The 12,318-nt window shown below is 47.2% G+C and overlaps 1 protein-coding gene across 1 annotated transcript in view; it reads right to left on the reverse strand.

Moving 5' to 3' along the window:
* Positions 1–12,318, reverse strand: part of LOC143769481 (SLAM family member 9-like) — a 152,172-nt gene that overhangs the window by 112,472 nt on the left and 27,382 nt on the right. The window contains exon 2 of the mRNA XM_077258098.1: positions 4,857–5,180. Within this exon, the coding sequence (XP_077114213.1) occupies positions 4,857–5,180 (324 nt within the window). The remainder of the gene's footprint in view (positions 1–4,856; positions 5,181–12,318) is intronic.

Genomic DNA, 12,318 nt, shown 5'->3' on the forward strand with positions numbered 1-12,318 from the left:
GCTCACACCGGTGGATGTTCAGAGCGCACCATCCTTGTGCATTCCGGCGGCGGGTGTAGGTCACCTGATCCCCCTTTTGCAATGGGTCACCATCTCGACTGCAGCAGGGAGTTTTTACGTTGTAACTAGTAACGAAGACATCAGTTGGTAGTCCCGGTTCCTGTATGGAGCCCCAACCCCTCTTCGGGTGGAAGGCTAGCACGGTCCCCCGCTTTACCATGTCTTTCCTGTTGTGCGCAGACTTCCTGCGTTGCGTTTTCGGCATATCAGATTGTTCTGTTTCGTCTCGGTTTTTCCAGTGTTGGATCAGACATTGTTTATACTGCTCCCAAGTGAGCACAGCAAGGGTGAGGCTCTCCCCCGGAGCTCCATCCGGGTCGTTCCAGGGGGTGTCCCACCGGAGGATCACCCCGTCTTGGCCCACATCTATGGGCTCCCCCATCTTGGTCGGTAGGGGAGGTACCAGCTTCCCCATCACTTCGGGGGTGAGGACCACCCGTTCTACCGTAAAGGCGCAGTTATTGTTGCTGGGGTGAGGAGCGGTCACAGGAGCGGGATCGGTCAGGGGAACCGGATCGGTCGGGAGAGCAGAATCGGCCGGGGGAGTAGGGGTGCCGTCCATACCTGCGCCTGATGTGATTCCACCGATGTCGATCTGTTCCGTTGACGAGGACACTGGAATCGGCCGCAGCCCGGAGTGGCCTCTTGATGTGGCTCCGCCCTCCATGGCTCCGTGGCTGGGATAGGTAAGCTCGGCTCCTCCACTGGCAGCTCCAAGGAGTTCAGGTCCTTCACCGGCGGTGGACGCGAGTCCGCCTCTGATGGGTGAGGGCAAGCCGGGATCACCTCGCTGTTGCTCGGGCACTTGCTGCTCATCGTCGCTGTCTGGCATTCGGCGGCAACGCATGCACCTGGCTCCGCCATTTCTCCGAGGTCGAGCTCCCTCTTCACCTCATCCCCGCCATTGCCAATCAGGCGGCGGTTCTCCTCTGTTGCTGGGTAGGTCGTCCTCTCGCAGCAGGAGTCGGAGGGGGCGGTCGCTACTTCTGGCACCGCTTTGGTAGTCTCCTCCCATGGCACGCCCTTCTTCTTCCTCTGCGCTTCCTGTGGCGCTGCAATGGCGGCGACTTTTGGCGGGAACTTTTGGCGGTAAATGGCAGCAGACAGTCTTTGCAATAAAGTACAGTCCAAGCACAGTAAATCACAGTTCTAAGGCACACATGACCCGATTCTTCAGGCTTAAGTAGATCCTGTTCATGATGCCAAGTTTGTAGCGCCCCCACTGCCGCAGGGCCGAGGGGTACCCGGTACCGGGCCTCTGAGTCTCTGCTCTGGGGTTGTCACGGTGGCTAGACCCGGTCCGTGACCCTGCTGAGGGGCGTACAGTAATAGATGTGGATGGTGGTAGTGGTGCGGTGTAGTGCCGGTCACAGTTAATAACGAGGACACAAGGTTGCAGTCTCTTTACCTCTTTACTGAAGGCTTCTGGGTCCTCAGTCCGGAATACGGTTAACCGGGCTGTGCAAGTCCGGCCGGTCCGATGGCACCTCCAGAGTTCCCATTGCAGGTGGAAATCTGTGCCTTCCTTCTAGCGCTTGTGTGTTGTGGTCCTCCCCTGCTGTGCTTACGGGATAGTCCCCACAACTGTTGTGTCTGTTCCTCGTGTTCCCTCACAACAACTCAATTCTGATGTTCTTCTTATTCTCGTCCCCCAGATCTTATGGTAGGACGCACCCGTATGACGGGAAGGCTCGGAGCTCTTCCGGGACCCTAGAGTCGCCCCTCTCCAAAGGTTGCCCCCTATGTCTGCGTAGGTGATGTAGGTGAGACAGCCAGCCTATAGCTCTCTGTCCTGCCGTTGGTTTGAAGTAATGCCTAGAGCTCTGTACTTCCTCGGCGTTCCGGCCACCGGTTATTTACGCCTCAGTAGGATGTTGCCTCGGTCTAACAGCACGACTCCTACTGGTATTTCTCCCTGTTGCGTTGATCTCGTTTCTCACTCAGCACAATAAATCTCGCTTCTTATCCTTTCTTAGGGCACCGCCGCTATCAAGTGCAGGCGCGGTCCCGTAGCTTTCTCTCTGATTGCCAGGCCTCTGTCAGGATCCCACCCCTGACTGGGACCCTACCGAATCTTCCCCTACAACACCCTCTGCCACAAGGTGTTGCCTGGTTCCAACCCAGTCAGCGTGCTCTCTAACTTCCTGCCTAACCCCCAGTTTTACCAGACTGTGAGGAGTGGCCTAATGAATAGTACCCTTAGCTCCCCCTGGAGGCCAGACTGTGAAATGTATTGGTGTATGTGATACCTGGTCAGATGAACTCCTTCAGTGCCATCAGACGTACCATAGCCCCCCTTAGCGGCGGAGCCACAGTACTGCAACGACCAGGACTCTGGGGCGCTGCATGCTCATAGCCCAATACCGTGCAGGACGATTGACATTTGCCACCGAACACCAGGATTGGCAAATTCGCCACTGGCGCCCTGTGCTCTTCACAGAAAAAAGCAGGTTCACACTGAGCACATGTGACAGATGTGACGGAGTTTGAAGACGCTGTGGAGAGCCATCTGCTGCCTGCACAATCCTTCAGCATGACCGGTTTGGCAGTGGGTCAGTAATGGTATGGGGTGACATTTCTTTGGAGGGTCGCAGAGCCCTCCATGTGCTCGCCAGAGGTAGCCTGATTGCCATTAAGTACCGAGATGAGATCCTCAGACCCATTGTGAGACCATATGCTGGTGCGGTTGGCCCTGGGTTCTTCCTAATGCAGGACAATGCCAGACCTCATGTGGCTGGCGTGTGTCAGCAATTCCTGCAAGATGAAGGCATTGAAGCTATGGACTGGCCCGTCCGTTCCCCAGACCTGAATCTGATTGAACACATCTGGGACATCATGTCTCGCACAATCCACCAATGTCACGTTGCACCACAGACTGTCCAGGAGTTGGCGGATGCTTTAGTCCAGGTCTGGGAGGAGATCCCTCAGGAGACCATCAGCCGCCTCATCAGGAGCATGCCCAGGCATTGTAGGGAGGTCATACAGGCACATGGAGGCAACACACACACACAACTGAACATCATTTCCTTGTCTTGAGGCATTTCCACTGAAGTTGGTTCAGCCTGTAATTTGATTTTCCACTTTGATTTTGAGTATAATTCCAAATTCAGACCTCCATGGGATATTCATTTTGATTTACATTGATCATTTTTATGTTTTATTGTTCTCAACACATTCCACTAAGTAATGAAAAAAGATTTGCAACTGAAATATTGCATTCAGTGATATCTTTGATGCGGTATTTTAGTGTTCCCTTTATTTTTTTGAGGAGTGTATATACACACACATACTGTGGTGAGGATAGGGTGTGTATGTATATATATATATATATATATATATATATACTAGATGGTAACCCGATTCTAACGCATCGGGTATTCTAGAATATGTATGTAGTTTATTTATGAAGATTTTAGAATAATACATTGAATACACAGGATTCGGCAGGCCGCAACCAATTAGCGAAGCATGGTTCAAATCCCACGCCAATTCGCGGCCGGACTGCGCCTGTCGCTGATTGTTCGCAGCCAACCATGTAGTATATAACAGCCCACGTAGTAAATAGCACAGCCATGTAGTATATTGCACAGCCACGTAGTATATTGCACAGCCACATAGTATATAGCACAGCCACGTAGTATATAGCACAGCCACGTAGTATATAGCACAGCCCACGGAGTATATAGCACAGCCACGTAGTATATAACAGCTCACGGAGTATATAGCATAGCCACATAGTATATAGCACAGCCCACGGAGTGTATAACAGCCCACATAGCATATAACACAGCCACGTAGTTTATAACAGCCCACGTAGCATATAACACAGCCCACATAGTGTATAACACAGCCCACGTAGTGTATAACACAGCCCAAGTAGTGTATAACACAGCCCACGTAGTATATAGCACAGCCCACGTAGTATATTGCACAGCCCACGCAGTACATTGCACAGCCCACGTAGTATATTGCACAGCCCACGTAGTATATTGCACAGCCCACGCAGTACATTGCACAGCCCACGTAGTACATTGCACAGCCCACGTAGTATATAGCACAGCCCACGTAGTATATTGCACAGCCCATGTATTATATTGCACAGCCCACGTATTATATTGCACAGCCCACGCAGTATATAGCAATGTGGGCATCATATCCCTGTTAAAAAAAAAAGAATTAAAATAAAAAATAGTTACATACTCACCTTCCGTTGGCCCCGGATCCAGGCGAAGCGGTTACTGACGCTACTCGCGCACTCCGGTCCCAAGAGTACATTGCGGTCTCGCGAGGAGCGGGAAAGGCCGGTTCCGGATCCGAGGGGCCGACGGACGGTGAGTATATAACAATTTTTTATTTTTTTTATTATTTTTAACATTAGATCTTTTAACTATTGATGCCGCATAGGCAGCATCAATAGTAAAAAGTTGGTCACACAGACCAATTGCCATTAACCCTGTGTGAGCGCTGACTGGAGGGGATTATGGAGCAGGCACTGACTGCGGGGAGGAAGGAGCGGCCATTTTGCCGCCGGACTGTGCCCGTCGCTGATTGGTCATGGCCGTTTTGCCGCGACCAATCAGCGACTTGGATTTCCATGACAGACAGAGGCCGCGACCAATGAATATCCGTGACAGACAGACAGACAGAAGGACGGACAGAAAGATGTAAGTGACCCTTAGACAATTATATAGTAGATAAATGTATTGGTGGAAGAGAAAAGATATGAATAATGCTATATAATATTCCTAATTTGTGTAGTAGGCAGCTAAGACAGAACAGAGGAAAGGACGACCTACCATATATAGTGAGATTGAACAGTTCACAGAAGGCCTTGTCGTCGTTCGTTCGCATATCTGCTTTGTAGGTTCTCTGATCTTGCTGTGATAAATTATTGATCTGCAAGGATCCATTAGAGAGACTGCTCACTCTTCCTCTATACTGAGGTAACACATCTTTATCATCATAAGATTGTCCAGGCTTAACTGTAACAATAACATCTCCCTTTGGTAATAAAATCCAGTTGATGAGTCGGATCCCTGTCTGATGGACGCGTAGAACGACTTCTCCTCCCTCAGTACCAGGTTTTTTTTCCTGTGTACAGGATTCATCACAGACAACACCTGATATAAAATAATTATATGGGATTAATAGGAGGCTAGACAATTCTAAATATGTAATTTCATGTGTAGCGCCCAAAGTAGGTTAAAACAGAACGTTCACTGTTGTCTTTTTAGCACAATTATCTTCATAGGATTTTGTCTTGAACTTAGTAATAGTGATGAGCGAGCACTAAAATGCTCGGGTGCTCGTTGCTTGGGTCGAGCATATTGGAATGCTCGGATGCTCGACTCGAGAAACGAGCCCAATGCAAGTCTATGGGTAACTCGAGCATTTTTACAGCGTGTCCCCTTCTGGACTTTAGAGGGACTATAAATTGTGGAAATCGATGGGAACAGTGCTCAAATGACATGGGAACATCATGAGGAAGACCCCTGGAAGCATTTCTGACTCCCAGGTCACTGCTGTGAACAATGATGTCAGAGTCTTATGCCACTTTTACAGACTCACAATAAAACATACAAAAACGAAACCAAAATGGATTTTCATGGGAAATATATTAAGGAACATCCTTTCCAGGGTAATGGCTTGTATATAAGACAAAATAAATAAACAAAGACAAAAATGCTCCTCCACACCTTGGGCTATGTTCACGCGTAGCATTTTTGATGCGTTTTTGAACTTTAGCATTGCTTTCAACCAAGACAAATGCAATCACTGGGAAATTACATTTTAACCCTTTTCGTCCATCTGATGTACTATACCGTCCATGTGACCCGGCACAATTTGACCATGGACGGTATAGTACGTCAAAGCAATTGGCAGCGCTTACGGGTGTTGTGCGGCCGATCGCGTCCGGGTGTCAGCTGATTCTCACAGCTGACACCCGGCACTAAGTGCCAGGAGCGGTCACAGACCACTCCTGGCACTTTAACCCCTGAAATGCTGCGATCGAACACGATCGCAGCATTCCGGGAGCAGGCAGAGGGCGGGGGTCCCGAAACTTCCTGGTCATGAGCAGTGCATGTCAGGAAGTCTCTCAGGTTAGTGTATAGAAACTGCAGGGCTGACATCTTCTATAGCATGCAGATGCTGCCTCATCTACATGCTATAGGAGCCATCAGCCTGCAAAAAATGATTGTCCCATAGTGGGACAAAGTGTAAAAGTCAGAATAAAGTAAAAAAAAGAAAAATTAAATAATTGTAAAAATCTAAAAAAAAAATAAAAAAATAAAAAAATAAATACTTGAATGAAAAAAAATCTAAACAATAAAAGTACACATATTTGGTATCGTCACTCCCGCAACGACCCAACCTATAAAACTGTCCCACTAGTTAAAGGGAATCTGTCACCTACTTTTTCTTATATAAGGTTCGGCCACCGCCTTTAGGGGCTTATCTACAGAATTCTGTAATGCTGTAGATAAGCCCCCGATGTAACCTGAAAGATAAGAAAAACAAATTAGATTATACTCACCCGGAGGGCGGTCCGGTGCGGTCCGGTGCGGTCGGGACCCGAATAATAAGACTGCCTTATCAATTTTACCATGCACGGAACGGTATAAATTCCCCCCCCTCCCCAAAAGAAATTCCTGAATTGCTGGTTTATGTTCATTCTGTCTCCCAAAAATCGGAATAGAAAGTGATTAAAAAATGTGTGCCTGAAAATTATACCAATAAAAACGTCAGCTTGTCCCGAAAAAACAAGACCATTCGTCCCAAAAAAACAAGACCTCACATGACTGTGGGCCAAAATATGGAAAAATTATAGCTCTCAAAATGTGGTGATGCAAAAACTATTTTTTGCAATAAAAAGCATCTTTTAGCGTGTGACAGCTGCCAAACATAAAAACCCGTTATAGGGAATCTTTCACACGTCCTGATATTTCCGGTACCAGAGATGTCAGTATCTGTGTGTGTGTTATACTTGCGGCACATGTATGGCATTTGTGTGCCGCATCAGTACCATACGGAGAGGCGCCAGGGAAGAAGCCTTGCAGTAAGCGCTGTTCCCCGGCGCCGAGTGCTGAACACGGCTTTCCTCATTCTCCCCTGCTCTGCCGGCGATTTGCACGAGCAGGGGAGAATGATGAGAGTTACATTTAACCTCTTAACACTTGCCGATACGCCTTTTAACTGCAGCATTTAAGGGTACTTAAGCCACAGCACCGCTTTTTAACGGCGCTGAGGTTTAAGGTTATAGCGCCCCCCAGCATAGGAATTTCTCCGAGGTCTCGGCTACCCCCAGCAGAGAACATGATTCAGGTCGGTTTTAACACACCCCGGAGTTGTGATCGCTGTTATTAATGGTATAATGGTGACCGCAAAAAAGTCAGATTTTCTATTTAATTGATGCGATCACATCAGAGGAGAGAGAAATAGGCTTCCCCGGTCCCCCGATCACCCCTCCCCGGTACCTCCGTTGTCCCTGCAGGCCCCCCTGAAGTTCCCCTGCCAGCTTTTTCAGGGAGAAAATGAAGGGCGCATGCGCAGTGCGCCCGCTGAGGTCTGCCAGCTGGCACCCGGCAACAATAGATTTTTTCCTATTGGTTCATTTTGATCACTGTGATAGACCCTATCACAGTAATCAAAAAAAAAAAAAAGTAAATCAAACCCCCCTTTATCACCCCCTTAGGTAAAAATAATAAAATTTAAAAAATGTATTTATTTCCATTTTCTCATTAGGGTTAGATTTGGGCTAAAGTGAGTTGGGCTAAAGTTAAGGTTAGTGTTGGTGCTAAAGTGAGGCTAGGTTCACATTGCGTTAATGTGTGCACGCTAATGGACAGCGTTGCACGGCGAAAATGTCGCAATTAACGCCGTGCAACGGGTCCGTTAGCGCACCCATTGACAGCAATGTAAATTTCGCCTGTAGCGCATCGCTAGCGCGTGCCCTTTTCGGCTCGCGCTAGCGATGTGCCGTTCTTTTGTGACGCGCCGCGGACGCTGCAAGCAGCGTCCGCGGCGCGCCCGAGGTCCGTTCCCCGCTCTCGCAGATCGGGGATCTGCGAGAGCGGGGACGTTAACGCGACCCCTAAACGCGGCCCCGAAAAATACATTGCGTTAGCGCAATCCACTAGCGCTAGCGCTAAACGGATTGCCCTAACGCAATGTGAACCTAGCCTTAGGGTTAGGATTGTGGTTAGAGATAGGGTTAGGGTTTGGATTACGTTTATGGTTGGGATTAGAGCTAGGGTTGGGATTAGGGTTAGGGTTTGTTAGGGTTATGTTTCTGGTTAGGGTTATGGTCAAGGCTGGGATTAGGGTTAGGGGTGTGTTGGGGTTAGGGTTGGAGTTAGAATATGGGGGGTTTCCACTGTTTAGGCACATCAGGGGTCTCCAAATGCGACAAGGGGTCCGATCTTAATTCCAGCCAATTTTGCATTGAAAAAGTAAAAAGGCGCTCCTTCCCTTCCAAGCTCTTCCATGTGCCCAAAGAGTGGTTTACCCCCACATATGGGGTATTAGCGTACTCAGGACAATTTACACAACTTTTGGTGTCCAATTTCTCCTGTTACCCTTGGGAAAATAAAAAAAATTGGATCTGAAGTAAATTTTTTGTGAAAAAAAGTTAAGTTCTTTTTTTTTTAAACATTCCAAAAATTCCTGTGAAGCACCTGAAGGGTTAAAAAACTTCTTGAATGTGGTTTTGAGCACCTTCAGGGATGCAGTTCTTAGAATAGTGTCACTTAGGTATTTTCTTTTCTTTTTTAAATTTGTTTATTAACCACAAAATAAAATTATGCAATATACACATTTGTCTTTGTTGTTATTACACGTAATATAGAGCATACATTGTTAAATATAAGGTAAGGGTGCTTACCCTTAATTATGTCCAGAATGACATTTATAATCTATGGAATTTCCAAAAAGAGGATAGCGGATTGTGTATATCAAATCATTTACATCATATAAACCATATAAGTGGAAACATGGAACTGTAAATATACAAAGTTCCTAAACTACAACTAGAACTATATCTATAGTAACTACTACTATTCCGCCACTTAACATTATACATTATATTTTCCTCTGTGTGATGTCTTCAGAACAAGAAGTCAAACTCCTTAGGCTGGGTTCACATTGCGTTCCTGGCGTCCGTTAGACGGACTACATTATACCGCGGCATAACACGGTGTAACGTAGTCCGTTAACGCCGCCATTGAATGCAATGTCTGACGCATCGCTAGCGCACGCCCACAGTAGGCGTGCGCTAGCCATGTGCCGTCATTGAGTGACGGACCCTGAGACGCGGGCTGCAGCGTTTCCAGGTCCGTCACTGCTAGCAGATAGAGCTAGCAGATGCTCTATCTGCGCTAGCGCGATGTAACGTCAGCACTTGCGTTAACAGCAGCCCGTTAGCGTATGTGCTGAACGGGCTGCTGCTAACGCAGTGTGAACCTAGCCTTATGCCAATACCAGATTGTCATAAATTTATAGAGTAAGGTGAGAAGAGTTCCACCTATCCCAGATTTTACCAAATTTACCCAGACAACCTCTATTTTGATATAATGTACGTTCATATGGGATAACTGCGTTCACTAATTCAATCCCGGTTTTGAGGGAGGTGGATGAACCTCCCATCCACCGTAATGCCAATACCTTTAGTGCCATAAAGAGCATCTCCCGCAGAAAAATCTCGACATAATGATCCCAAGCCTCCTCATCCCACACCCCAAACAAACAAACTAGCGGCTCAAGAGGAACAGGAGTTAACAATAGGGATGCTAATAATGACGTCACCTCTTTCCAATATTGAAGAATGATGGGACACTTCCATATCATATGAGTAAAATCTGCATCTGGTGAGTGACATCGTAAACATTCTGATGATTGAAATCGGCCCATCCTAAAAAGTCGTGTCGGAGTCAAATATGATTGATAGATTATTTATAACTGGGTCATCCTGTTATTAATCGATGGGGACACTTTGAGAGGGGATTCTAGAATTTTTTCCCATTCCTCTTCTTGCACATCAGGAATAAGTCCCTCCCATTTTCCCCCAACAGATCTTAAAGCGGACCCAGTTCCCACTGATAGCATATAGGTATACAAAGAGGAAATAAGGTCCTGAGGACCTTGCGAGTTAAGAATACCTATCAGGGGTAGAGACGAGATGGTGTAGACTGCTCCCATACTTCTCATATACGACTGAAAGGCCGATCTCAGTTGTAAATAACAAAAAAATTGAGACCTTGGGATGTTATATTTAGCTTGCAGTTGTTCAAAAGACATGAAGGTCCCCCAGTCATACAGATCACCCACCGAGGAGACACCACAGAAGATCCAAAAATCAGTAGACGGGTGGTTTAATAGCACCGGAAAATAATAATTTTTCCATAGAGGCATTTCAGCTATAATATCTTTAAATCCAACAACTTTTTTAATTTGTCTCCAGGTTGACCGTGATAGTCGAAGCAAAAGTAGCAAACGGGGGACATTAATTTTTTCTGATTCCAGAAGACCCAACGGACAGTCGGCATGGGCAGAGTGAAGTAGATGATTTTCAGAATTAGGGAGATAATTATTAGGCATCCATTTACTTATTGCTTTAGCCTGTCCGGCCAGATAATACAGAAAAAAATCTGGTAGTGCCACTGCACCCGCCTGTTTAGGTCTCTGCAGAGCAGCCAGCTTAAGCTTAGGCCTAGATTTCCCCCATATAAATGAGGTAATTTGAGAATTTAAATTTGTGAAAAGAGATTTAGGTATTATTACTGCACTATGTTGAAGACAATAGCTGAGCTTAGGGAGCAGTATCATTTTAATTAGGCTGATGCGGCCTGCTACGGATAGTGGGAGTTTGCTCCAAGATGTAAATTTGGATTTGACTAATTCTAGTACTGGATAAACATTAAGTTGTAAGTCCGATTCACTGTACTGCGACATGTAGATACCTAAATACTTGAAGTTAGATACATTAGGTAGCGAGGAAAGAGTATCAAGATTAGACATTAGAGCATGAGAAAGTGGCAAAAAAGCAGACTTGTCCCAATTTATATATAGGCCCGAGAATTTACTAAATTTATCTATAGTGGCAATCACCGGTTGCAGTGTTTCCTCCGTCTTATTATTATTTATTGTTACAGCGCCATTTATTCCATGGCGCTTTACATGTAAGGAGGGGTATATGGAGCGGCCCCCAAACGCAGGGCAGCGGGGTACTCGGTACCGGGTCTCTCTCTCTCGGTTCTGGGGATGTCACGGTGGCCTGACCCGGTCCGTGGCCCTGCTAAGGGGCGCCCAATTAAAGATGTAGGTGACGGTGTAGGTCGCAGTAAATAATGAGGACACAGGGTTGCAGTCTCTTTACCTCTTTACTGAAGGCTTCGGCATCCACAATCCAGAGCACTGCTAACAGGGCTGGCTGAGACCGGCCGGTCCGAAGTCACATCCAGAGTTCCTTTTGCAGGTGGAAATCAGTAGCCTACCTACTAGCGCCTGGGTGTTGTAGTACTTCCCTGCTGAGCACCACGGGATAGTCCTCACAACTGTCGTGTATGTTTCTGTTCTTTCTCTCTCTGTCCCCCAGATGATATGGATAGGACGCACCCGTATGACGGGGTAGGCCTGGAGTTATTTTATAGGGACCCTAGAGACGCCCCTCTCCCACAATTGCCTCCGTTGTCTTCATTAGGTGTAAAAGGTGAGACAGCCAACCTAAAGTTAACTGCCCTGCTGTGGTTCAAAGTAATGCGTAGAGTCTATTACTTCCTCTGCGTTCCGGCCGCCGGCTTCGCGCCTCAGAAGGATGTTGCCGATCTCGGGGCACGACTCCTACTGGTTCTATCGCCTTTGTGCTGTGATCTCGTTTCTCACTTCTCCACAATATCCTTCGCTTCATGTCCTTTCTTAAGATGCCGCCGCAATGAGGTGCAGGCACGGCTCCGTAACGATCTGTCCTTTGCTAGGCCTCTGCCAGGATCCCACCCCTGACAGGGACCCCCCTGAATCCTCCCAAGTAACGCTCTTCTCTCACTAGATGTTACCTGGGCAAAACCCAGTCAGCTTCTGTCTAACTTCCTATCCAACCCCCAGTTTTACCAGAGTGTGAGGAGTGGCCTAATACATAGAACCTATTGCTCCCCCTGGTGGCCGGAGTGTGAAGTGTAATGTGTGACTGTGATACCTGGTCAGGTGAACTCTTTTAGTGCAATCAGACGTAACATCGCTCCCCTTAGTGGCAGAGCGACGTTACTG

Source organism: Ranitomeya variabilis, chromosome 1, assembly GCF_051348905.1.
Source record: "Ranitomeya variabilis isolate aRanVar5 chromosome 1, aRanVar5.hap1, whole genome shotgun sequence".
Taxonomy (NCBI): domain Eukaryota; kingdom Metazoa; phylum Chordata; class Amphibia; order Anura; family Dendrobatidae; genus Ranitomeya; species Ranitomeya variabilis.